The sequence below is a fragment of the Oreochromis niloticus genome, linkage group LG6 (genome assembly GCF_001858045.2).
Source record: "Oreochromis niloticus isolate F11D_XX linkage group LG6, O_niloticus_UMD_NMBU, whole genome shotgun sequence".
NCBI classification, from domain to species: domain Eukaryota; kingdom Metazoa; phylum Chordata; class Actinopteri; order Cichliformes; family Cichlidae; genus Oreochromis; species Oreochromis niloticus.
Genome location: NC_031971.2, coordinates 18,952,147 through 18,979,544, shown reverse-complemented (window position 1 = coordinate 18,979,544; position 27,398 = coordinate 18,952,147). Strand labels below are relative to the sequence as shown.

Below are 27,398 nucleotides of genomic sequence, written 5' to 3'. Positions count from 1 at the left end.
TTTTTTTACATCACGAAAAACTGCCATTTTAACAAGGCTGTGCAGACCCTGATGACTGAAATGATGCACTATCCATCAGATGCATGTAAGTAAAATGTATTTATATAGCTCTCTTTAAAACAAGAAACCAATCACAACGTGCTTTACGGAGGTCTTAGTAAAAAAAAGGCAACTACTACACGGCCAAAATGAACATTCATGAACCAAGTAAAATAACACCGAACACAACATTACCCGAACGTCTGTCTGAATAGATGAGCATGTGTGTGGGGCTGTTTGCACAGCCCACAGCACTATGAGCATAGGCTGAGCGGAGGGCAGGTCTGTCGTCATCGCTCCTACTGTATAATTAATGAGGAGGCAGCGGCCACGGAAAAACTGGCTCCTTCTGGTTTCCAGGCATAAATACAAAGCGCAGCCGGTCTGAGGGGAAAACGGCACAAAGAAAAACGGAGCACTCTGAGGTTTTACAGCTGAAGACCAAGAGAGTCAGGTAACCAGCTCTTCTACTAAAGGGAGAAAACTGACATATTTAACAGGTTACTATTCAGCAGCGGGACGGTAAAGAGGACCGCCGTGATTTTAATTGTTAACGTAAGGGGGGGGAAAGAGGATCTGTTATCTGTGGAAACACTGTGACAGCTCAGGGGGTCCTGAAGGCAACCGTACACACAAAACGTCACCCACTTGTTTGTGTTGAGAAAACATGAACGGGCACCGCTGCCCGTGTTTAAGCTCGCCGGTGGACGAGCACATCAGATGTTAGTTGATGTATCGCAGGTCTCTCTCTCTCTATGTGTGTGTGTGTGTGTGTGTGTGTGTGTGTGTGTGTGTGTGTGAGACGGGACAAAGTGCTCAGGCTGGAATAAGGTGGATTTCTGCTTTTCGCTATATGTCCGCTTTGAGGTGCCTTCAGGTGCTGTTTGTTTGTTTTTGTTCTCACCATCACGTGTTGTTTTACAGATAATTAGTTAAAGTAACGCAGTAACGGAGTTTGCTTTGTTTCAAACTGCTGCCACTTTGGCATCACAGCTGAGCTATACGTGGCAGGGGGAGGCTTGTACTCCAGCTGATCCAAGCAGGATATCCACCAGGGAATCAAACAGTCTGATTGCCACTGATTTTTACCTTCTATCTGCTCTGCTTCTTTTCTAATGATGTTTGAACTCGTTGTATTTATTTTATCGGATTGTTTTTTGTTTTTTTTTAGACCTAACTAATTAATTTTATTCTTAATCATTTACTTATTGATCAGTTCTATTTTATCAGCTTCTCACTTTCTCGTACTCCCCTTCTTTTTAAAAATAATAAATTATCAATGAATCCGTGAAAATGATTTAATAAATAAAGTTGTCCTTGCAGGTGAAAGTGTTATATGTAGGTCAAGGGGATTTTTACATCTTGGAAACCCCAAAAACAAAACCTGTTGTTAACCTCTGTCGCGGTTTCCTACAAATATAGCTTAAAATACATTTAATTGGGTTTCTAACTTTATATGTTTTCTGATTTGTGAGTTTTATGCTCTGATTCTATCAGTGGTAATTTGTGGTGGTGGTGGTAATTTGTATACCCTCATTGTGCATCTCTAATTGACTTCATTAATTATTGGATGCAGCAGCATCTTAGGGCATGGCTCTCCTCTTTATCTGCATTTGGAGGAGAACAGTGTGGCGTATAAAGTGGCACGTCGGTGGAGTGTTCATGTCTTTGTGAGCGGGGTGCCTCCGGTCCTTCCTCCCAGCTTGGGAATTGCAGAGCTGGGAGAGAAGTGTGGAATGTCTGGCCTTTGGCAACACCCCCCACCCTACTACCCTGCATTCCCCCCCCCCATCTTTTTTCATGTAAGGATGTAGAAATGTCCGTTTCCATGCTACTACTCGCATGGGACCAAAAGAGGAAATGCAGATGTGAGTGTGGACACAGCTGGAAAGGGCTGTGTTCACAATTAAAGCAGAGAGGGAAGCAGTAAAGATGAGAGCCACGAATGAGCTCAGACTCAGTGATTTAAGACATTCCAGCCCAAGACTCGCCCTGATACTTGACAAGTCCACCAGCACGCACACTGTACTGTAGATTGCTATTTCTAGGTCAATGGTAGCCCTACCCCCTCCCCTCCCCGTCTCTCCTCCTCACTCCACCCCACCCTTAGCCGTCTATCTACCCAAGGCCAGGCCACACATTAATCTGCTCTGGTGGTGTAAAGCCTGGTGCGATGACATGTGGTGAGTGTATTACCTAGCCATGGAATTACATGCTACCACGGAGAGATGCGCAATCTGTCAGTCCAGTGTGTTTGTGTGTGTGTGTGTGTGTGTGTGTGTGTGTGTGTGTGTGTGTGTTTAAATGCTTTCCATCAATTAGATCCATCATCCGTTCAGGTGAATTTTAACAGTGAAATAGGATTTATTTTGTAGGTCAAGCCAGATTTCATCAGAGTTATTCCACGTAAACACAATCTTTAAAGCTAGAGGGGTATGTTGCCCATATGTTGCAACGCAAAGAAAAAAAAAAAAGAAAAAAACCTTACATGATTTCCTACGTGGCCTAAACCTGGTTTAGGATCTTGTTTTAGGCACAAGTTCACCCACATCTGAGTGTGTTAGTCCGAGTGTGTGGAGAAGCAGGGAGGGGGGAGGCAAAGCCTGTAAAATCCCATTTCTGGAATATAGAGGGTACATAGAAAGCATTTCTGTAAAATTAAAGTCTGACAACAACTGTTACTGTCAGAGTGTTGTCATGTACAAAATTGGAAAGGGCTGACACAAGGTCAGCGTGTTAGTGTGCGTCACCACCAAAGTGGTGGTCAGATCGGCAGAGAAGCTGAGGCATTTATCATAATGTAAACAGAAAGTACAAGTCACACATCACAAAGGTGGGTCTTTATTGGCTGCTGGAGATGATTCACGTAGTTACTTGTGTTTTCTGTGGACAGTGTCTGAGGAAACGCTTGCGTAATTCATCCGGCAGAAACCAGTTTCACATCATACACATTTGCATTTTGTGAAATAAAGAATGTAGCTTAAAAAGTTTTGCACATACATACATTTGATCAGTGGCAATGGGCTGCAGGGTATAAACCAAAAGGTACCCATCTAATAGCTCACCAGCATCCTTTTCTCCAAATATCATACTTGCTTTGTTTTTTCTGTTGTTGTCGTTGTGTTTTGGGGGGTTTTGTTTTGTTTTTTGCCACAAATCAGTTTCCTGTGTGACGTTCAAACTTAACAGCTGCAGAATTTAAAAAGCAAAATCACACAACGCCACAAAAACACATTTGTACACCACATTCTTAAACAAACTGCATTTGAAGCAGCAGAGCAAAGAGACGTGTTAGATCCCGACTGGGTTTAAAAAAACAAAAAAAAGGCATTTTTGAGTCCTTCATGAATATATTATTGTTCCAAAAATACATACAGCAGACTAACACCAACCTCTTTTTAAGCCTGTGAATGAGTCCATTCATGTTGATGCTGAATTCAAATTTCAACTTTAGATTCTGGGAATGTAACTGATGATTAGTGTCGTTGTTAAAACTGTTTTTTTGTTGTTGTTGTTGTTTTTTCTGTGCGCAGAGAGTAAATAGAACATTTCTCACCTCAAAGCATTCATGGCTCGGATTAGTTTCAGAGAAAAAGGCAAAACTGAAACTCATTTAATACTTACAAAGATGTGATTCAGTGTTTTAATTGGTAGCTTGTTCACAAGTACTACTGCAGAATGGAGTCGGTCCAGTGTTGTGAATGGATTAACCACTTAATATACTTATATGTTAGTAATAATACAGTTCGAGAAAATCAATAGATGATGTGTTCATGGATACACTATAGTGTTCTAATTTAGAGACTGTATATAAAAGATGGACATAGCTTCTTGGTCTGAAAAGTAAAACTGATGTAAAGGTGCCTCAAACCTGCACTCTTTCTAGTTCCCAGTATTGGGGGAATCCTCTTGTCAAAAAGAAGTCAGACTGGGAATTGTGACTGTGACAGTCATCTAATTTGCGAGCTGAAGTCATGGCTTGTTACACTACCTAGCAGGACAACCACATGAAACTCCCAAATCCCGTTTTTCTAACAGTATGTATTTCGATTGTTACCAGAGAACAACTGCAGAATTAAAGTACTTTGAAATCAGATGTTACTTTTTGATACACCCTGTACTTTCCTAATTGCTTTATGGTCTCTAGTGTCTCAAAGGACAATAAAGAAGCATATGCGTTATGGCGAGCTTATCTTGTGATTTACAAGTCGCTGCCATAAGATTGCGGGGTGTATCTGAGTTTGCTATGCTAATCACGCCCATTTTCAAAACCCCAAGATACCAGCGGGCAAAAGCTCAGCTTCTAGGCAGTGGGTGATGTCATGGCGGCCGCATCCGTCTTTATGTACAGTTTATAGTCTAAATCTGTAAATTCCAGCAAAACAAACAAACATCATCCCCAGGGAAAGGAAAATAAGAAGAAAATTATTTTATTCGCAGTGTTGCTCAATGATTTGAAACATTGCTGAAAAAAGAACCCCTCAAACTAGAGCTGGGCGATATAAGATTTTTTCATATCACGATATGTTTTTTTCATTTCAGGCGATAACGATATATATCACGATATAAGCCAAATAACTATATTTGTAAGATTTAAATGTGCCGTTGCTCACAAGTAAAATGTGAAATAATTAGCAGCTTGTTTTAATTAAAATATTTATTTCCCATAATATGTTCAACAGGGTAGATGTACTTAAGGAACATGAGACTTCAGTTTCAGATAAAGGCAAATATTGTAAACTACACAAAAGGCAGCCGCTAAAGCGTTTAAGTTTCAAAATAGAACAAACAAAACAGACCACTAAATTGTCAATTCCACTTAGAAACAAAATTTTAATTCTAAAAATAAATCTTAGGTCGTTTTACAGAAGAACAGACAAAATTGACTAACTTTTGTCAATATCAAAAAACTGAGAACTAAAAGGAAATTCTCAGGCTACGTCCACACGTACACGGGTATTTTTGAAAACGGAGATTTTCCGTTTTCGTTTTAAAAAATAATCCCGTCCACACGTAAACGCAGAAATGAAGGAAAACGCTGCTAGGAACATGCCAAAGCAACAGGTGGCGATATATTCCTAACCGTGTAGAAATGTTGGCCAATCAGAAGTCTAGAAGCCTCGGTAGGAAATAGTAAACAAAGATGGGGCATAGAAACAGAACCGAGTCGTATGTGTGGAGGGACAGTAACTATGTGTGTATATGTAAGCATTTAAACACTGCAGAGAGTACAATTAACAGTAACAGTATTGTAGAAATTCATTTCACCGAAACAATAACGTGGCGCACAGTGTGACGTCAAAAAAGGCGCACACCTTTGACGCTGCGTTTTCTCCGTTTTTCTTGTCCACAGGTAAATGCAAAAACGGAGTTTTCGAAAATATCCACCCTGGCAGGCGTTTTTAGAAATCTCCGTTTTCAGTGACTGAAAACGCCGTTTACGTGTGGACGAAAGGTGCAAACGCATAGAAAAATCTGCGTTTTCAAAAATACCCGGGTACGTGTGGACGTAGCATCAATCTCTCCTTGTTGTATAGCTTAGCTTTTCAAACAGTTTTATTTTTTTTTTTTATAATTTTTTATTTTTCCATTGACATTCAGAAACAGACATTCACAACATTTACATCACATGAGAATACTTCTTGCATCTGTTGTCTGCCCTTATTGCCAAAATAGTATTTTAGTTTATATCCAGGTTATAAGAAGAGAGAAAAACTTACAGCCATAGCAACAGTTGAAACAAAACAGGCAAAAAGAAAAGAAAACAAAAGAACAAAAACAAAAAACAAAAAAAAAAAAACAAACAAAAACAAAAAAAAAAAACTGTGCTGATAGGGAGTGATCTTACTCTTGCATACTCTCATACATCATAACTACTAGTTTGTGAAAATAAAATCTGGCCTATGAGGCGTGACATATTTGACCCAGTTTTCCCAATATGATGTAAATTTATCCAGTTTGTGATTAACAAAGGCTGTTATCTTTTCCATTTTATAGATGTCCATTGTGATGTCCATCCATATATTTATAGTTGGGCTCTCCGGTGATAACCATTTTCTGGTAATACCCTTTTTACAGGCCATCAGCAAAATATTTACTAAATGTTTATCACTTTTCGGCCATTCCTGAGGTACATGTCCAAAAAACATAGTCTTACTCTCAAAGGGTATTTCACATTTGAAGATATACTGTAGAGCGTTGTGTATTTCTCTCCAATAGTCCCTCAAAACAGAGCAATCCCAAAAAATATGGTAGTGGTTTGCACTTTGGTTTCCACAGTTTCTCCAGCAAACAGGGGAGTTATTATCATAGTGACACTTCTGGGAGGGTGTTATAAAGTACCTAATTAGGCTCTTCCAGCCGAATTCCCTCCATTTTTGGGAGCTTGTACACATCCATTGATACCTCCATATTGCCGTCCATTCTTCCTCAGATATACTTATCCCTCCTTCCTTCTCCCATTTTATTTTAATATATGAAGTTGAATGTGATATCAAGTCCAAAAGACCCTTATACAGACATGAAACAATTCTATCAATAGTTTCTGAATTATAGCTTTTTATAAACAAATCGATCAAACGTGTGCCTGTCTTTGTTGCATTTTTCATCTTCGTATCAACATAATGTCGTAGCTGCAAATATCGGTAGAAATCTTGTTTTTCTAATAAATATGTCCTTTTAAGCGTTTCAAAACTAAGCAATTTTCCATCTTTCATTATACTACATAGGTCTGTTATACCCTTAGCTATCCAATCCTTGAATCTAGAGTCCAATTTATTAGGCATAAACTCTGAGTCATAAGCACACCATTTAAGAGCTATAATGTTGGCCTCTAGTTTATGTTCCTTTATAACAGTTTTCCATGTTTTAAGGGTCCGTTTCACCCATGGGTTATCCATGTTATTTATGTAAGTTTGTAAATTATTATCAGCTAGAATTGCCTGGATGGGAATGGGCAACATTTTTTCCTCAAGGTTTTTCCATTGGGCAGTGTATGACGGGTTACACCAGCATATCACTGCTCTCATCTGCACTGCAAAATAGTAATATCTGAGATAAGGCAAGCCCCATCCTCCCTTTTGCTTAGCCAGCTGTAAAGTTTTGAGGCGAACCCTTGGTCTTTTACCTTGCCATATATACCTAGATAACATTTTGTCCCACTCGTTAAACTGATTTTGGTTAATCTCTATTGGTAGGGTTTGAAATAAATATAAGAATCTTGGCATTATATTCATTTTAATAGAGTCAATTCTTGAGCTAAGGTTAAAGAAAGGAATTAAATTCCACCTTGCTATGTCGTCCTTTATTTTTTTATATATCGGTAAATAATTCTGTTCAAATAATTTTGTAAGATCTTTTGATAGGTTGATGCCTAGGTATTTAAACGACTCTGTTTGCCATGCCAAGGGGTAACTACTTCTCATTTCGTCTGATGGGCTATAATTATATGAGAGTAGCTGGGTTTTACCTATATTGATTTTGTACCCAGATAATTGGCCATATTGTTCAAATGAGTGCATCAATTTAGGTAAAGAGTACGTTGGGTGTCCAAGATAGACCAGAATATCATCCGCGTAACAGGCCAATTTATATTCCGTCCCTTTAATAATGATTCCCTTGATGTCTTCGTTTTGTCTAATGAATTGAGCTAGTGGTTCCAAATATAATGCGAAAAGTAGTGGTGACCATGCACAACCCTGTCTGGTGCCTCTTTCTAGGGTAAAGCTGTTAGATAAATATCCATTGATTTTAATCCTAGCGGTAGGGTTGTCATATAGTGCCTGTATAGTTTTTATAGTTGTATCATGGAAGCCAAATTTATATAACACCCTGTAGAGAAAATTCCAATTAACGGAATCAAAGGCTTTTTCAGCGTCTACGCTTATCACAATTGCTTTAATTTTGTTTTTTTGTATATGGTCCATAATATGTAGTGTCTTTCGTATATTGTCTTGTGTTTGGCGTTGATGTATGAAACCTGTCTGGTCGTTATGTATCAATGTTGGTAGAAACTCTTCTAATCGTTTGGCCATAATAGACGTATAGAGTTTATAGTCCACGTTAAGAACAGAAATTGGCCTATAAGATCCACATTCCATTTTATCCTTGCCTTCTTTTGGTATGGCTGAAATTATTGCCTCCTTCCAACTGGGTGGCGTTTGTGCCTTTTTCAAAGCCCAGTTCAATGTGGGAAGTAGAACAGGTATTAATTCTTTTTTAAATTCTTTATACCACTCTGCGGTGTAACCATCAGATCCTGGTGACTTGCTTAATTTAAGCCTACTAATTGCAGCTTTTAATTCTTCTTCAGTTATGTCCGCTGTCATTGTTTGATTTTGTTCTTCATCAAGAGTGGGTAGATCTAGAGAATTCAGGAAGCTGTCAATCTGAGTTACCGTCCCACCGGGGACTTCAGAATATAGGGTTGTATAGAATATTTCAAAAGCTTCCTGAATTTCATTTAATTTATTTTTTATCACTTTTGTTCTTGGGTCCCTAATTTTATGAATTGTATTTTCCGCTATCTTTTTTTTCAGTTTCCACGCCAGTATTTTCATAGATTTAGAGCCGCTTTCATAGTGTCTCTGTTTCAGAAACATTAAATTTTTCTTAATTTCTTGTGTGGCTAGATTATTAATTTCATTCCTAATATTTTTAATTTCTCTTAATGTATACTGTGTGGAATCTATTTTATGTTTTCTTTCTAGTTCCTTTAGTTTGTTTTTTAGGTCCTCTAATTTCCTATTCCTATTTTTTTTCTTGAATGAGGATATTGCTATAATTTTCCCTCTTAGTACGGCCTTCAAAGTATCCCATAATATGGGAGGTGAGACCTCTCCAGTATCATTGAGCTCTAAGAAGAAACTGATTTCTGATTTAATTTGTGCCTTAAAGGATAGGTCATTTAACAGGCATGAGTTCAGTTTCCATGTATTATTCAAACAGTTTTAACAGTTACTTTAGTCTGACAAAAGCCGAATGACGAATTAGCGCTTTCAGTCAGAGATTGAGCATGCACCGCTTTATTGTATATCCAGACTTGCTTTCGGCACAATTTACAGTGCGCGCTACTCTGTTTTTTGTCAGACTTGAAATAGCCGAAATACCTTCACACTACGGAACTTCTGTGGCCCTTCCGTTTGACAATCTCTCCAGCATTGGAACCATCATCTGTTTTTTCTTCGGTAACCTTCGCTCACGCTCTCGGTTGATTTTTCTCTAGTCGGCAAACTCATTTCCTTCATTACCTGGGCGGCCCGGCTGCAAAAACAAATACACAGTGCGCCTTGGCGCTTGTGCTGTACGTAACAAGTCATGTGACTTGACGCTGCGGCTGTGATTGGTTCGGCTCTGCGCTACTTAATTTGGATTGGCTGTTCTTTTTTTTTTTCTTTTTTTTTTTAAGAGGACAAGAGAGATGAGGTCTATCGCAATAGTTTAATTTTTCTATCGAGAAAAAGTTATTTCGCAATACATATCGTTATCGTTTTATCGCCCAGCTCTACCTCAAACATAGTAAATGTTGGAAGAATCCCCTGTTTTACGAATCCAGGAAGTCTGACCTATATTCAGGATGAGGATCATGAAGTCAGGCCACATGTGATGTACTGACGGGCAGATTTGAGGGTTTAACCCACATCTGTTTCAGCAGTCGGATACGAGCGTTTCTCGTACAGATGTTCTGTCAAAGCTTGTGGTTTCCTCTCTGACAGCCTTTTTGTTCTTTGTTCTTGATCAGCTGATCTTGCAACTGCACTATCACTGCTCACAACTTGCTTACAACACAGTTCCTCAGACTCCGAAATCAAATCAAAGTAATATCTGTGCAGAGGCCTATGCGTGTCACAGTTATGTGTATTTGCGGTCTGCAGAGTGCGTATACGTCTTTCAGCTGGGTGGCCTCGAGCTAAGGGAAACTCGATGTCTATTTTCTAAACAGTATATTATGTACTGAACTCTCTCCGGTGTTGCTGTGGTAACAAAGCAGGGAGTTTTTTGTGTGTGTCTGTGTGTGTGTGCGTGTGTGTTGGCAGGATATGGGTTACCTCAGAAGACATTATACTGATGCTTGCACAAGTCAGGAGTAGGAAAACAGACCTAAACATTATCATATAATGGCGATAACTTTTGACTGATATATCTCCCATAAGGAACTACAGTGTTAGTGCGTTCAGGACTAACACTGTTCAGAGGACGTTCAGGAATGTCCTCTGTGCTGTTTCCCACACTCATCCGCAGCTGTCCATACATCGATAGCGAACAGCCTTGTTTGGCTGAACAACAAGGTCGTCTGTGTGTTGTTTCTTCACAGTCATGGTGTCTCTGAGCAGTTTCAGTTAAATTAGAGGGACTCTGACAAGAAATGAGCAAGGGTTTTCTTTTGTGCGCTTGTATAGTCTATTCTCTGATGGAAATAACAGGGTTGTCTCATCGCTTCTAATTTGGCCTTGTGCTTAATAATAAACAGACACACTATGGGAAGGCAGAACATTAGCGGCATGGTATGGGGGGGGGCTAAATTAAGTTAATCACAGGTATAAACACAGCTGTAAATGTTGGTTATATTCACAGGAATGCCAATAAGCAGCACTTACCAGTTGTAAAATAGGTTGTGTGCTTTGTTTTGGGGTTTTTTGTGGAGAGGGTGGCTTTATTTTTGTGTTGTAACAAGCACACACTTAGACCATCAAGGAGAGCACCAAAGAGGCCTGGATTTGCCTCTGGTTTCAGGTGCACTGGTCAAAAAGTTCTGGTTTGGTTGGGTTGTGTAAATAATCATTGTCTTGTGTACGCTACATTCATTGAAAAAGATCATTTTATTAGCTTATTTTGACCATATCCATGTTATTCTGTAGGTGAAACTGGTGAGAGAGTATTTAAATTCCATTCTTTTTATATTTATCATCAATTCCTATCCAAGGTAACTGCCTTTAACAAACCCTGCCACTTTTTTCTGTCATCACCCTGAGGGCGGTGAAGTCATGCCCAGGCAATACGTTTGTCAGGCAGCCAACAGCACAGATGTGCAGGGCACACCTGTAAATGTTTTGGGTCCTCAAACTGAAATCATCACCATGGATAGTCGCCTCAGGCTCTTAAAACAGGGTTTTGGAAGGCATGAGTTTGACAAACTTAAAGCTGATCTTTCTTGATCAAAGGAGTTTGCAAAGAAAAGCGTCTGGACTTCTTTAAGTTGCTTGAAGACGTTTCACCTCTCATCCGAGAAGCTTCTTCAGTTCTAAGGTCAAATGGCCGAGAGTCCCAGATTTAAACCCAGTGGGAGTATCCCCCCAAAGAGGGACAAAGGACCCCCTGGTGATCTTCTAATCACATGAGCCAAGGTGTGATCTTTCTTGATGTAGAACCTCTGAGCAAATTGGCACTTTACGAACACACACACGCACAGATATACACATGTTGTGTTGTTGTTACACTTGTTTTACATGTACATAGCAAATTTGAGTTAAATAGCTTTAGACTTTCAGGAGTCTTGGGTAGTTTTGGGTAGTTTTGCTCTAAAGCTTCCAGTGTAAAGTAAAAAATGCACTCTCAGTAGTTTCCCCAACCTCTCCTGTACATATAAACTCCACATTATGTAGTCTTGCTGAGTTTTACATGTGTATTTGTCACCTTCCTGTCAGTGTCATCATTTGTAACTTGGTTCTTGTTCTTTGCTCTGTCCCCAGCCTTCATTGCAGAGGAGTTTGGACGGCATGCAAAGTTGTGAAATTTCCTCAGACAGCACTGATGATCCTCTTAGTAGCGGCCTACGTATTCATCGGCAGCCTCGAATAGTAGTGATTGGAGCTGGCTTGGCTGGCCTGGCCGCAACTAAGATCCTACTGAAAAACGGCTTCACTGATGTCTCTGTCCTAGAGGCATCGGACCACATCGGCGGGAGAGTTCAGAGCGTTCAGCACGGTGGGAGGATTTTTCTGTCTTAACCCAAAAATTATCATCACACACTAATTGGGTTAACGGGTAGAATGAACGTCTCCATTTAATTAAATCATGAAGTTCTAGTCAAGTTATATTATACGATGAGGCAAAGTCTCTAGAAAACCATTGTGTTTGCTGGCAATCATTTGAATGGATCATGGACGAGGTTCACTGATTAAGTCGTTTGGAAAGCTTCTGTATTTTGATTTTGTTTGGTTAGTAAGAAGTCACATTACCCACACGAGTGTGATTAAGAGTCCAAGTTGGCTGTTAAAGATATTGGAAAACAGCAACTTATCAGCCCCGAGAGTGTGGTTGAATCATCTTTATCCACTCAAGACAACATTAGAAAGCTGGCTGTTTATCAGCATCAGCAAGTAAATTAGCATTAGCTAATAGATCATTACAAACTGTTTTAATATATGAAAATTGCTACATATTGCACTTTTAAATGGATTCAGTTTTATCTGGTAACTAAAATATGAGGGTGTCTAGCTTAGCTTCACATAAACCGTGAATAAAAAAAGATAGACGTAGCCACCCTCTCGTCACACACACTTAAATGAAGTCCTGTTACGGTGAGCTGAGCATTTTCACCGCTGCCATCTTATTGTTGACTAAATGTACATATTCCTGACTCAAGCTGGCATTTAGAATGACCATAATTTAACAAAATGTTTTATTTGATGTAATCTGAAACTTATAATTGAGCCAATAGCCAAACAGCCCCTGTAGTCATGGGGCTGTTTGCTCAAAGGTCCTTCCCTGATGACCATATAAAAGCCATAAGGCAGTTCAGCACTGGCACCTGGAAGCTACGTCCATCTTTATGGATGAAGCCCAAAAGCTTAAAAAAATAAAAATTAATGCATGAATAACTCGCAAAAAAAATGGTTTCTGTAGGTAGCTAGCTACTAGCTTTAGGAAGTCACTTCACTTCATTGTTAAACAAAATGTGCTAATTAGGTAAACTGACCTAGCCATGTGAGTCTTAGTTTTAACTTGTAGCATCTTATTGATCTTATTTTAAATATACAGACCTGCATAAGGCCCCTTATGAACCCAATAACTGTACAGTAGAAGTTTTGAATTTTATGCCAGAAAGATTAAATTAACAATTTTGCTCTATTTAGGTAATAAATTTTTCCAGGTAACAATTTAAAATCTTGCTAAGGTTTTCCCAAGAAGGCAATATTTGACATATGGTCAGTTTTTAACTTTGATTGGTTAGTTTCAGTTAAACTGTGCCATTAATCAGTCATACAATCGCACCATCAGGATTTCCTGAATACGCCAAAAAACGCACTTCCTCAAATGCATTTCTACATATTTTAATGACGTTGTTGTGATTATCTTACAAAATCAACTGAACTGTGAGTCTTAGGCAAGAAAAAATTAGCCTTCCACTGATTTCCACCATGATAAATTCTTCTAACTGGCAAGAACAAACGAGCGGAGAACAATCTGTGCTCCTGGCTCTGTGCGCATAAAAGCTGCCACATGTGAACACACACATACACGTAAGTCTATATGTTAGGTGCTGTGTGAATTGTGTGTTATGTAAATGCATGTTTGTGTGCTTGAGTGCATGTGGTTACTTCTGTTGTTTTATTATAAAAGTGAACACATACAGTGTGTTTGATGCTATAATCCTCAGAAAAGAAAATTCATGGTATTCCACTGGGGCTTTGGCTTTGGTATTTTAATTGAGTTGACCTACTTTTGAACTCTATAATTACCCAAAACTCCAGAGTGATTGTGCTTGAGCCAAGAAGACCGTATATACTGCATCACTCAGGGACATTTAGAGGACCCTGTGTTCAAAGCCACTTTTTTTCTTTAAATTAATCTCTGTTGATTTTTCTGTACGGCAGGAAAAGCAACTTTGGAGCTTGGAGCTACCTGGATCCATGGTGCCAATGGGAACCCAGTATACCACCTGGCGGAGGACAACGGGCTGCTTGAACACACCACAGATGGGGAGAGGAGCGTGGGACGCATCAGCCTGTACACCAAGAACGGTGTGGCTCACTACCAGACCAATGTCGGGAAGAGGATCCCCAAGGACCTGGTGGAAGAGTTCAGCGACCTGTACAATGAGGTGAGGGGATGCATGTGCACACAGATGGACGCACACATCAGCATGCAAAAATGGAAGTGCGCACGAAAGGAGATGCTCAAAGTTCAGCCTGCATAACAACTCAATATGCAAGTGAAATTTTGCCACATGTTGTCGACAGTAGCCAGATTATATAAACTGTGTGTTTCAGTCATTTAAAAAAAAAAAACTCACTGTGCAGACGCACTTTGTTCTAGCTGTAATCCATGATTTTAAATCCAGAATATGTTAGGCTGGATTATTAAGAATGTGGATTAAGTGATGCACAAGAGCAACACATTTGTGCAGACATGGAAAAACAGGCTGGAACAGCTTCAATAAATTATTGTAGTGAGCAAGGTTATTTTACTGTATGCTGTCAGGTGCTGGAGAATTAAGAGTTTTTCAGTCTTGGCAGCAAGTCTTCTCACGCTCATTACTTTTCCTTTTTTTTTACTGTTGTGTAAGTTGTTCTTTAAGTAGGTCACATCTGGAAAAGCACTTACAGAGAGAAGGTATAGCAGCACACACACATTTTTGTTTTCAGCATCTGTGCAGTGACGAATCTGAATTTTACAGCTTTGCAGATATGAGCAGGAAAAAGAGCTTTACATTATTTTTAAACCTGAAGATTTGAGGTGAATTGTCCTCTTATGGTGAAATAAGTCTATGCTGTTCAAATCACTCCAGTTTTCCGGCTCTTGTGAATGTAGTGCATGCTTTGATGGAACTTGCACATATTGCACAAGCTCTCTTGGTATTTGTGATGCGTATTAAAAAATTGGTTTGACTTGGGGGCCGCAAAGTTGCACAGGATCACTTCCCTTTTACCACACTGTGCACTGTGATATCATCCAGCCCAGGCTGAGGAGTGATGTGGACAGGGGTGACTACTCTGTCACCCTTAATAACGATTATGGTCCGTGTCATATGAAGGTTACTTCTTATGCTCTGTGCTGGGTTTATCCTTGAGGTTCAGCATTGGTTACTGTCCCTTTCACATGTGTAATATTGAGTTGTTTTCCTTAATGAATAAAGTTGAATATGTTTTATATTTATATGGTAGTGTTTAATTAGGCTCTCTCTATTAACTGTTAGGTCTTATTCATTCATTTGTAATATATTTATGCAGCAGTCTAAAAGGTTTTAAAAGGTTTTTTTCATTGTACATCAAGTTAAATCATCTTTCATTTTTTACTAGAAAATCACTTTGAAATGTCAAAAATCAGAATTTAATAAAGGCCAAGTTCAGATCAGTGCTCCTGTCAGTTTACACTCACAGCGCCTGCAGCCAGCAAAAAAAAAAAAAGAAAAGAAAAATGTCACAAGCAATGAAAACAAAAATAACTTCAGTGATTATTCCATGAGCGAAACAGTAGTTTGTAACAGTCAGCAAATTGAATAGCTCAGCATTGTGCACATGCTGATTTAAAACAGAGCTGGGAGAGAGATTAGAGCTACGAGAATGACCAACACACATGCACACAAGCAAGAAACCATCAGGCACAAGGGGAATTTGGGGGTCGGGAAGACGAGGTAGAGTCAGGAAGTCAGTTTGAACCATTTGTAAATAGACCAAAGCGTAACATCCAACCTGAAATGTCTAAACTCCAGTACATGGGCTGCATTCAGAAAGTCAGGGATTCATTAACTGGAAGTCGAGACAGCAGCTTTGCTCTGTTATGTTTTGACTCAATACATGTTGATGCATAACTGATGTTGTCCTAACTGGGTGTTCTTTCTAGGAAATGGTGTATAATCAACATTGTGGAAGCACATTTCGTCAGCACAGCAGCATTTCTTCATAGTGTCCTTTACCACTATCTTTGTTCTGCTTTTTTTTTTCTCTTGTTTGACAGTACCGGCCTGTAATGTGTTGTGACTTGGTCTGCCTGTAGTGTTTCGCCATGATGCCAGTGTTTAGTCCTGAAAGTAAAGAAATCTGCCGTGAACTGAAATAAACTGGTTTCTTTTAGTTCCTCATTTCACAATGCCCTGCTTTCTTTACATCGTTCCTTGCCTTTTGCCCTCGTTTAGGTGTATGAGCTGACTCAGGAGTTCTTCAAGAACGGGAAACCCGTCTGTGCTGAGAGCCAGAACAGCGTTGGCGTTTTTACGCGAGACGTGGTCCGCAAGAAGATCATGGTGGATCCTGATGACTCTGAGAGCACCAAGAAACTCAAACTGTCTATGCTGCAGCAGTACCTCAAGGTGTGCAGTGTTTCATTTGAGAACAAACATTTGTAAATTTGGAGGCCTAGAAAATAACTCATACTCATGAACCCTGAAGCTTTGGTTTGCTTCCTCATTGGCTATAATCTATGTAGCTATTGATGAACAAATAAATATTTAAAATAAGAGGAGCAGTGAGCAGCATAAATACAACTTGCAGATAAATAAAAACAATCTTGCTAACATCCGTCATTTACATGGGAATGGGGCATCTGTCTGGTATGATTGCCATAGCAACCCTAATCTTTCATTCATAAAGTAGGCTAACATTGCTGTGGTTAGCGTTTAGCATGGGCTAGCTGCCTGTAATTCACTTTAATCAGTTAAAATGGGGTGACAAGTCACAGCAATGATCAAATTTTCCAGTTTAATGTGAGCCTGCTTAGTGATCACCCTGGATTGTTTTAATCGAGGTTAGCGATTCATTTTCCCAGAGACTACATGAGAATCTGGGACTGTTACTTTTAGCTGCTGCCTTTAACGGTCGCATCGCAGCAGCAGATCCGCTGCCTCCATCTCCCCCTTTCGTTACCATCCTCTTCTGTCGCCAATTAGCTCATAAAGGGATGAAGTCAGTATTGAGCAGGACTGAGTTCAGCTGATTATTTGTGCAGCCCTTTAACGGCAGTTTGTCATGTGGCCCCTAGGGAAATTTACTTGACCACAACTGGTAAATAGGTTTTGATTGACTGTTGCCTCACTTAATAGTTGAAAAAATTAATTTTGTATCAACCCTGCAAGTGGTACAAGCAAAGCTATGCTAAGCTAGCTCATTAGTGGCCTGGTACATCCTCATAGAACTGAAGTTATAGCCTGAATAACTTTATATTTCAAAGTGAATATAAAGCGAGTGCATGTGGGGAAACGCAGCAGGGAAGCAAACAGCAAACATTAGGTAACTGCTGCCATGCTGGTTCACCAGCTAATGAGCCAGAAGCAGGTGTAGCTGTCCTCTAAGTAAACCCTGTGTATTCCCAGTATGTTTAAACTAGTTAAATCCTGCTGATTTGTTGAGTGCAGTAGCTGCAGAGATGCTGACACGCAGTAAATACTTTAATGGCTGTAGTGGTTTGATTTTGAATGTTAGCATTGCTACATTAGTGACACCCGATCCTCTATGTTGACGTTGTATCGTGTTTCAGGTGGAAAGTTGCGAAAGCAGTTCTCCCAGTATGGACGAGGTGTCCCTGAGTGAGTTTGGTGAGTGGACGGAGATCCCCGGGGCACATTATGTCATTCCTGAAGGTTTTATGAAGATCATGGAGCTGCTGGCCCAGGACATCCCCTCCCACACCATCTGCCTTCGCAAGCCGGTGCGCTGCATCCACTGGAACTACTCAGCCCAGCATCAGGAGGTGATCACTAAGAGCAGCGACAACCACAATGAAAACAACCACAGCAGCCAGCCTGTGATGCGGGGTCACCCTGTCGGCGTGGAGTGCGAGGATGAGGAGTGGATCATGGCCGACCACGTGATCGTGACGACCTCTCTGGGCGTGCTGAAGCAAAACCACGAAGCCATGTTCTCGCCCTCTCTTCCCGAGGACAAGGTCCTCGCCGTCGAGAAGTTGGGCATCAGCACCACCGACAAGATATTCTTGGAGTTTGAGGAGCCCTTCTGGAGCCCCGAGTGTAACAGCATCCAATTTGTGTGGGAGGACGAGGCCCAACTGGAGCAGCTGGCCTACCCCGAGGAGCTGTGGTACAAAAAAATCTGCAGCTTTGATGTCCTCTATCCACCTGAGCGCTACGGCTACATGCTGAGCGGCTGGATCTGTGGGCAGGAGGCGCTGTACATGGAGCGCTGCGATGACGAAACGGTGGCCGAGACCTGCACTGAGCTGCTGAGGCGCTTTACAGGTAAGGGCATGCAGACGCAGATGTATAGAGCTTGGACAGTTTTACGCTCATAACAAGATATGCTGCTCTTATGACCTTTTAAAACTGTATTTAAAATAGGATCTAGTTTAACTAACAAAGAAGTATTGAGGACAAATAAGAGATCTCTACTTTTATAATCTTCTGTGGATTTAATGATAAACCAGGCAAATTCAGCTTTAACCTCCTTCAATTCTAGTGAAGCTTTCACTAAGAATCAGTAATCTAAAACTAACACGGTACATTTGAAAGGTTCAGTCTGAGGCTGTGAGTTCAGTGACTCATTTGTACTATGATTAGGGTTGGGTCATTGTATTCCATAGAAAGGAAATGACATCACCTTTCAGCTGTGATGTAAGCACCTTTTTTTTTCTGTAAAGAAAGGCTGAGAGATAATACCGCTGAATGACTAAGGTACCTTGTTTGTGTTCAGTGAACAGCAGCTTACCAGTCCCGTGTCACCGCTCAGAGAGCTGATGTTGCACAAGGCGGAGAGTCATTTATTGTCACTGGGATTTTTAGCCATCCCTTCTTTCCTGCATACACAAACAATCCAGTACTTGCTGCTACCAGTTACATGACGCACGTCACATCTTGCGCAACTGGGGAAAAAACAGAAGGCTGACTAACTGCTTCAAGGTGACTGCAAGCTAAAATGTAACTCGCACTGCTGTTTGGCAACTTGCATAAGGTAAGAAGTGTAGAGAGGAAAGGTCTCGGATTATATTCTGCCTCAGAAGTAGGTCACAGAGACACTTACTGTCACTTCATGATAAGGTCAGTGGACTGTAAATTGCACAGAGAAGCCAAACACATACAGTCACTCCTCATTTAGGTCAGCGTGGTTTAATCCCTTCAGCTGTTTGCTTAATTGCATCACTCACTGGTGCCTCTCTGCTCGCACACAGTCACAAGTTGATCGGTGTTGGCAGATTAAACATCCAAGTATAAAAGCTAGTCCAGGTTAGCTGCTGGTCTTTCATATAATTTTACCATTTTAAAGGTATCTGAAAAACATCTCAACAACTTGGATTTGCTTTGAAATTGTTGTACAGACATTTCTTTCATTCACACCTGATGATGATGATGATGATGGCTCATGAAATGTCAACCATCAGTTATCATTCTCTGCTTTTGTTGTTTTAGGGATGGTTTTTAAATCTTAGTATCCTAACCCACTGACATGGTAGCTCCTAAACATGTTGGATCTGCCACAGTGAGAGCTGAGAGGGATAATAAGAGCTGCTATTGTCGACTTGCTGACTGTCATTGTCTGTATCTCAGCTGACTCCCTTGTCTTTCCACCGTTTCGTCCGTCTCCAGGGAACCCCGACATTCCAAAGCCCCGGCGCATCCTGCGCTCCTCATGGGGCAGCAACCCGTACATCCGAGGCTCCTACTCCTTCACCAGAGTCGGATCCAGTGGTGCGGACTGTGAAAAGCTGGCCATGCCACTGCCTTATACCAATAGCACCAAGGCTCCAGTAAGAACTGCTTACAATACAGTTGCTAGATATTTAGTTGTCATTTATTGATTAGTAGACATTAGTAGACATTAGTAGAGCAGTGCCATGTAAGTGCGAGTCTATTGCCCATTTTATCACTTTTGTCCATATACTTTATGTTGACTTTACACTTTTTCTTTATAATTATTTCCACATTAAAATTCCCTTTCTAGAAAATGTTTTACTGATTATTTTATAGTTTGAAATCTTTAATTTTTTACTTAAAAGCTGAACTGTTCTGGGTGTAGAAGTTTGGGATGCATTTAGGGCACCTCCCTGGCAGTGTTTTTGCCCTCATGGTTTGTTTACAACCATGCTCATGCAGAGCGAATACAGCTGGTGTCAGGAGGGACTGAAGTGCCGATTCCAGGCCAAAAGTCTAGACCGTGAAACTCGATGCACTCTGGGTGAAAGGGAGAAGGGGCTAGGAGTGTGGGGGTGGAGGTTCCGTGCGTTCATTTGACACTGCTGAAGGAACGGCATGACCCCCTTCTGCTGAAGTGTACAACCCTGTCAAAGTGAAATCACGAGCCCTCAGGAAAGTTTCTGTAGCCTCCTACATGTGGAGCACTAACAAGGGAGTGAAATACGAGCGAGCGCCTCAGGAGAAACAAAAAAAACCCCCAACATGATGACATTGATGGATCGTGATTGAATCTCATTTTTGTTCCCTCTCTGGTTTCCTCTCCTCTCCTCCCCTCTTTGCTCAGCCCTTACAGGTCCTGTTTGCTGGAGAGGCCACCCACAGAAAATACTATTCCACTACCCATGGTGCTTTGCTGTCAGGGCAGAGAGAGGCCACTCGCCTGATGGAGATGTACCAGGACTTGAACAGCGCGGAAACCACGAAGCCTAATATATAAACATAAATGAACCTCTGACTAGTGAAAAAAATACAAACCTGTTGAGTTGAAGCTTTTTATCCTGATGATTAAGTTATACTTAAAAGCATAGCTTGGGCATTATTACACTTGTAACAAATGACTTTTGTTTCTATTGTACTGTAGATTTGAATCATGCTAAATTTTTATTTGAGATGTACTGTTCAGAAGTTGCCAATGGTGCTGTCATTTCATTTCTTTATCATTCTTTTGTTTAATCAGTAATTTAATGTTTATAATAACAGCATCTGTAATTTAACTTGTTTTTGTAAGTGCCTTCTGTACGTAATGCTATGTTATTTCGAAAATAATGAAAATACTAAACAAAAAATTGAAGGTTTTAACAAAATAAAAGTTTTATCATCATTTAATACTGGTTTGTTTTCTTGATTCATTAAATTTATTAAACACAGCAGTGGATGTGCAGATGCTCTCGTTATTTTGAGTGAGAGGGAGCACAAAGTGGTGCACGTGGAAAGAAGAGGAAAAAGGCTCCAAAGTGACAGATGGTGTTAGAACAGGCCTCAGCCCAGTCTCCACTTCTGTTGGACAAGACTGTCAATCCTCTTAATCAGAGGCTGAAAAGACATGGGAAGGTTTTAATTAGCAACAAATGAAAACCGGTTTTAAATTCTGTTTACGCCCCACCGATCATCATTTTCCAGAGTCAGGTGGTCGTGTGAAAAGGCCTCTTTAACTACAAACCCTCACTGGCTGGTTTTTTAATGCACATGTTCAGCTGCTTGTTAACGCATAAATCTAATCGGCTAATCGCATGGCAGCAGCTGAATGATTCTGGCATGGTAGATCTGAATGTGTCACGATTGTTGGTGCCAAATAGGCAGGTCTGAGTATTTCAGAAACTGATGAGCAGCTAGAATTTTACTCCAGAATTTAAGAGAATTACTTTAAAAAAAATTAAAGTATTACAAAGAATGGTCCGAAAAAGAGAAAATGTCCAATGAGAGGCAGTTCTGAGGGAAAATGCCTTATTAATGTCAGAGGAGAAAGGCCAGACTGCTTTAAGGTTAAGTGAAGGTAATATTAATTCAAATAACTACTGGTTACAACTGAGGTATGTAGCAGAGCATCTCAAGATGCGCTACAAGCAGCAGAAGACCACACCTGGTACTGGTTAAGAACTGAAAAGTGACAATTCACACATGCTGACCAAAATTGGATATTAAAAGACTGAGAAAATGTTGTCTGGGTTGATGAGTCTCAATTTTCTTGGCACACTTTGGGCCCTTTAGCACCAGATAACCATCATTTAAAAAAATGAACTCACCCGAAACCTTGGCTGATTGTGACCTACACCCTTTTTCACACCTTGGCTCATGTAGAGGGTTATTAGGGGGTCCATTGTCGCTCTTAGGGGGCACTCCCACAGGGCTTAAATCTGGGACTCTCCACCATTTGACCCTAGAACTGAAGAAGCTTCTCAGATGAGAGGTGAAATATCTTCAAGCAACTTAAAGAAGTTCAAGTTCCTTAGACCATCATTTGAACACCACAGACTACCTTCATATTGTTGCTGCTAATGTCCATCCCTTTATGGCTACAGTGCACGTATCTACTGATAGTTGCTTCCAGCAGGATAACACACCATGTCACAAAGCCATGAAGAATAAAGGCAGTTGTGAAGATTAAAGGAGGTCCGACCTGATTCTAGCAAAGTATAGTTGATGAAGTTGCCTGTGACTGTAGAAATGTGATGTGTCAGCAACAAAAGTTTCATCACATCAGGAGAGCTAAAATGACGTAATTTTTCATTTTTTTATGTTTTAACATTTAGGCTATTTTTCATTAGGGGAAAGAATAAGTGGCCTGAAACGTATTAGATGTTTTTCCAACACTGAATATGGGAAGCTTTAAGGCACAGGTGTCGAACTCCAGGCCTCGAGGGCCGGTGTCCTGCAGGTTTTAGATGTGTCCTTGATCCAACACAGCTGATTCAAATGACTAAATTACCTCCTCAACGTGTCTTGCAGTTATCCAGAAGCCTGGTAATGAACTAATCATTTGATTCAGGTGTGTTGACCCAGGGTGTTATCTAAAACCTGCAGGACACCGGCCCTCGAGGCCTGGAGTTCGACACCCCTGCTTTAAGGGGAAAAGTTCACAACATTGACTCTCACCAATTTATTCCAGCCACGTCAACAAACACGCTAACTGTTGGACTTTATAGAGCATGGAAGAAAATAACTTATGTGGAGTCTGGCAGGCAGAGGTCAATTCAGTGGTATACATTATTTGTTTCAGTTGCTTGCAGATTGTTCAGAATTAATCTCACAGAATTGATAAATGGTTCAGAAAAGTGTTTTATTTTAATGCATTCACATATAATTAGAGAACTTCAAGACTGGCACAAAAAATAACTGCAGAGGAAAGTAACTCAAAATTGCCCCTCTGTGCTTTAAAGAGAAATCGGTGCACCCTGACAAGCACCATGTCACGAATGGTTACCCAGAATCCATTACTGATCACGTGTTTGGTTGGAAGTTTCCAATTAAGATCTACTTAGGCTGCAGATCTATAGTTGTGGTCAGCTTTATTTAAGCCACATTAAGGAAGCGGCAGAAAGAAGCCTACAGTACTACATATCAGTTCTGCACAGAGACTTTTAGCTGATTTCCAAAGTATTGCAAACAGTATGTGTTTCAGACTTTTGCCTCGATGTCTCTTTTTCAACCCAGACACTTCTTTTTCATTTTCCTATATGCCCCAAAACTTCTTAGGGGAATGTAACAAGTCTCAAAGACTCACAAAAATCCGTGCATCAAACATAACACACTTGGCATTACAGGGTTAAAGCACAGAGACGAGATAATTTGAGGGTTGCGAATCTGCACCCTACAGGCAGCTCGGCTCTTATGGGAAACAGCTGAAGCACAGACTGACGACCACATAAGCAGCAAGGACACAGATCCATCTTCGTGATGTAAACTTGCTGCCAGATATGAAAATCAAGCAGCGTCAGATGGTGAACGAGAAGGAGAATAGACTCAAGTTCAAACGTGAGAATGACGTGCATCCAAGAGTTTAACGTGTCAATACTGAGGGACACGGCGCGCCCCCCGAAGATGAACAGACGACCGATGCAGGCTCTTTAATTTTGTGTTTAAAATGTTTGGGAACTAAAGCCTCTAAATGGTCACGGGCCACCCACACAGGTGTTTTCACTTTGTCTGATTAGACCTCATCTCATTACTGTGTGGGCAAGTGCAGACAGAGCCTGACTGAAGTCTCTGTTATTGCTCCCTTCAGGGTGGAACAATACGTACTGTCACACACAAAAAAAAGGGAGCTTTAATTCACGACTGAGAAAAGATGTCTATTCTCTAGCATGGGGTGCATTCTGTTCTCACTCAATGCAATCCACAAAGAACGTCATGCACACATTCAAAACAACATCTCAATGCATTCCCCAAATCTTGGGAAATAAAAAACCGCAAAAGCAGTAAAATTACAAAGTTGAAAGGCCGACATATAAAATTAGATAGTCGTAATTCCTGGTATCTAAAAATAGAGCGTTGATATTTGTGCACATGTGTTTGAATTTGAACAAAGCTGACCTGCTGCTCAGCTGCAGTTCCCAGAAAAAGCAAACATGTTTCAGAAGTCATCAGTGGTTTGGCCTTCACAACAGACTTTCTACTTGTCACTGCAGGAAAACCATTAAAAGCAATAACAATGACTCACTTCAATGCCTCTCTGTGAGCATGCAGGCACACAATGTCAGGACAATCCCTCAGAGAAAGGCAGTAATGGTTTATACATTATACACCTGTGTTTTTCTGCACTGAGCTCGAAGCGTCGCTTGTGAATGATGTCTGATGTATGTGCTGGATCGATGGATGGCTCGGTGTGAGAAAATGAGTTCCTCCTGTTCCTATCGTCTTTTAATTTGAGCGAGAGGCAGAATAAATATTCAACCTTTGTCTTTTCTGTCTCTGCAGCAGGACTTTGAGCAACTTTCAGCCCATCTAAGCAGAGGTGGAAAACCCCTGAGTGGGTTTGTAATTAAAAATGAGTGAAACCCTTCTTCTTTTTTCAATATTATGCAATTAACTGTATATTTACCTGTACACAGGACACTTAGTAGATCAGCTAAAGCTAGGATTTCTAAGTAAATACATTTAAAGATTACCAATATATCTACTTTTTATCACCTGTTAGCTTAATTTATATTATATGCATATATATTGTGCTTTCCTTCCTCCCTACTTGTGGAGCTGTTATGTGTTATTCTAACTGACAGTTGGGAATTTGATGGAGGACTTTAACTGGGACGTTTCTAGGTTGGTCTCAGTTCCTCCTTCCTGGAACCAAACCAGACCATACTGTGCCACGATAGCATGTAGAGACCAACACCTTATATTTGTGAAATACCGCTAAAATAGAAACACACTTCCTCATACTGAAAGGTTAGTTTATGCATGTATTACTTTTAGGCTTAACTACTGTTATTCATTATTATCACGTTGCTGTAAAAGCTCCCTGAAAAGCCTTCATCCAGAATGCTGTGGCAAAAGTAGACGTGCTCGCTGCTTTTACGTTTAAGCTTGAAAGCTTATAGTTTGGGCTGGATCATCAGAAACTCTAGCAGAGACTAAACTTTTGAAAAACACATGTGCCTGTGTTAACTCCACTGCCTGCTATTCTCTGCTTCCCTTTGCAACAGGATCTTAGTCATTGCTTTCACTTCTTCCACTTAACAGAATTGAAACTAAAAGTACAATACATAAAGAGCAGCGCGGTGGTTAGTACTGCTGTCTCACAGCAAGAAAGCACAGGGTTCAAATCCACCATCTGGCCTGTGTGGAGCTTGCATGTTCTACCTGTGTCTGCGTGGGTTCACTTCCAGCTTCCTCCCACAGTCCAAACACATGCAGTAAGTGGGGTTAGGTTCATTGGTGATTCTAAACTGACCATAGGTGTAAATGCGAGTGTCTGTCTGTTAGCCCTGCAACAGACCTGGATCTGTCTAGAGTGTACCCCGCCTCTCGCCCTGTGGTAGCTGTGATAGGCTTCAGCTGCCCCTCTGACCCTGATAAGGATAAATGGAAGAGAATGGATGAAAATACATAAAGCTGCTTGAGCATGAGCCGGGGGATTTTGTGTGTGGAGAAGGATCGGAGAGCACTATGCTGATTGCTTCACTGATATGCTAACAGCTTTTACCGTGATGGAAAAGCAAGGCTCGTCATCATTGAAGCCAACCTCAATGCAGAGATATCGATGAGATTCTGCAACCAGCGCCAGTCCCATATCTCCACACGCTATGACTGAACTCAGTCCGCCAACATGACAATGCTCGGGTTTATCAGAGACCACGTTAAGTTTGGGAGTGGAGAGGACAGATGACTGCCTGCAGTCCTGACCTCAACCTCACTAACACTTGTTGGATTAGGGTGAGCATGGGGTTTGCGCCAGAGTGACCAGTACAACCACACTGGCTGACTTGCGGCAAATGGGGGAAGAAGAATGGGATCCCATCCCACAGCAGTGTGTGACCAAGGTGGTGACAAGGAGGTGGCGGACAGTTGTGGCTGTGTATGGTTCTTCCACATCTGTTGAGGCCTCTGCGTGTTAAATGAATAAACTGTTAAATTGCCAATACCCTCTTGTTACTTCATACTTGCAATACTCCAATAAATACGGACACCAAGCATGAATAAGCTGTTTTGCATTGGCAGAGAAGATTTGGGAATTTTTTCAAGCTTTCCCCACAAATGCATTTTTCCAACGGTATAGGATTTATTGCAAGAAGCTTTGGGACAACAAAGAAATAATCAACCAAACACAAATTTCCTTAGTTTTTGTCCTCAGTTTGTTTACATAATGGTTTCTGTGGTGATTTTATTCTTATTGTGGTGTTCAAAGTTTTGATTTTCATGTTTGTTGAACTTTCAGTTTCTTGTTTTTATTATAGTAGATTGTGGTGTTTTTAAATTGTTGGTTCCTTATTTTATTTTGTTGATTTGAGTAGAAGTATAGCCACCCCAGTGTTTCACCCATGTCTTTTTTCTTAGTGTTGTTAGCCTTCTGTTTACTTTGAAGGCTAATTTTCATCCATGTTTTGTATTACTTTTACTAAAACAGAGGAGAGATGTTCGGGGGTCATGAGAGTGTTAAAGCACCTGCGCTGCCATTTAAGTAAGCGTGGGAAATGCATGCAAGTCCCACACACACAAAGTTTCCTACCACTGCTTTGAATGCTTCAATAACCTTTCAATAAGAAGTTTTGATTGTTCCGTTTTCATTATTTTCTTTAAGAAATAATATATAATTATGATTTAGCTGTTGTAGGAACGGCTCCAGCTCCAGAATATTTGTACCATTTTCACTTTCAATAAAATATCCTTAAATTATCGTGTCTGTTATGTTTTCATGTTTTCCTTAACCTTCTGAAATATGGATTTATACCATCCTGTAGTAATAAAATCAAAACAAGCTAAAGACAAAAAAGAAAAAAAGTCTCACTGCAGATTGTTTGTATTTTCATTGACTATGAATCATCTTTTTCAGATGACATCCTGCCATTTGACTCATTTTAAAAACATTCATTAGTGGAGCTTTGAAACATTCACTTGTTTCAGCAAGTTATGAAATCAGCTGTGCTGGGAAATTGTTTGTGTGTAAGAGGCTGCAAAGCTGAAACTTTGTTCTCTGTGTGCAGCGTACTCAGCCGCCGCCTCCTTCATTCAGACTGTAAGAAAGCAGAGAGGAAACATGGGGACAAAGTTCTGGCAGGAGTCCCGGTCCAGCAGGGAACACGTGAGGCTGAAGAGGGAGAGGATTTAACCATTCAGCTACATCTTT

General features: G+C 40.6%; 1 protein-coding gene and 1 long non-coding RNA gene across 3 annotated transcripts; one reads left to right on the top strand and one right to left on the bottom strand.

The window, feature by feature from the left end:
• Positions 1–335: 335 nt before the first annotated feature.
• Positions 336–20,942, top strand: smox (spermine oxidase). Of its 2 annotated transcripts, none has more exons than XR_003220489.1 (7): positions 336–493; positions 11,727–11,961; positions 13,854–14,080; positions 16,115–16,288; positions 17,452–18,169; positions 18,621–18,826; positions 19,511–19,578. XR_003220489.1 is itself a non-coding variant. In XM_003452240.5 (7 exons), the coding sequence occupies exons 2-7, from the start codon at positions 11,754–11,756 to the stop codon at positions 20,553–20,555; spliced, it is 1,641 nt and encodes a 546-aa protein (XP_003452288.1). In that variant the 5' UTR covers positions 336–493; positions 11,727–11,753; the 3' UTR covers positions 20,556–20,942. The 2 variants fall into 2 exon arrangements, 1 of the variants encoding a protein (XP_003452288.1); XM_003452240.5 differs by lacking the exon at positions 18,621–18,826 and adding an exon at positions 20,403–20,942 and having other exon boundaries at positions 19,511–19,671.
• On the bottom strand, positions 20,651–21,906 carry LOC109202457 (uncharacterized). The gene is made up of 2 exons (XR_002062378.2): positions 21,862–21,906; positions 20,651–21,151 (listed from the first exon to the last, which is right to left on the bottom strand). It is a non-coding gene; the product is annotated as an uncharacterized LOC109202457 (long non-coding RNA).
• Between the last annotated feature and the right edge of the window lie 5,492 nt (positions 21,907–27,398).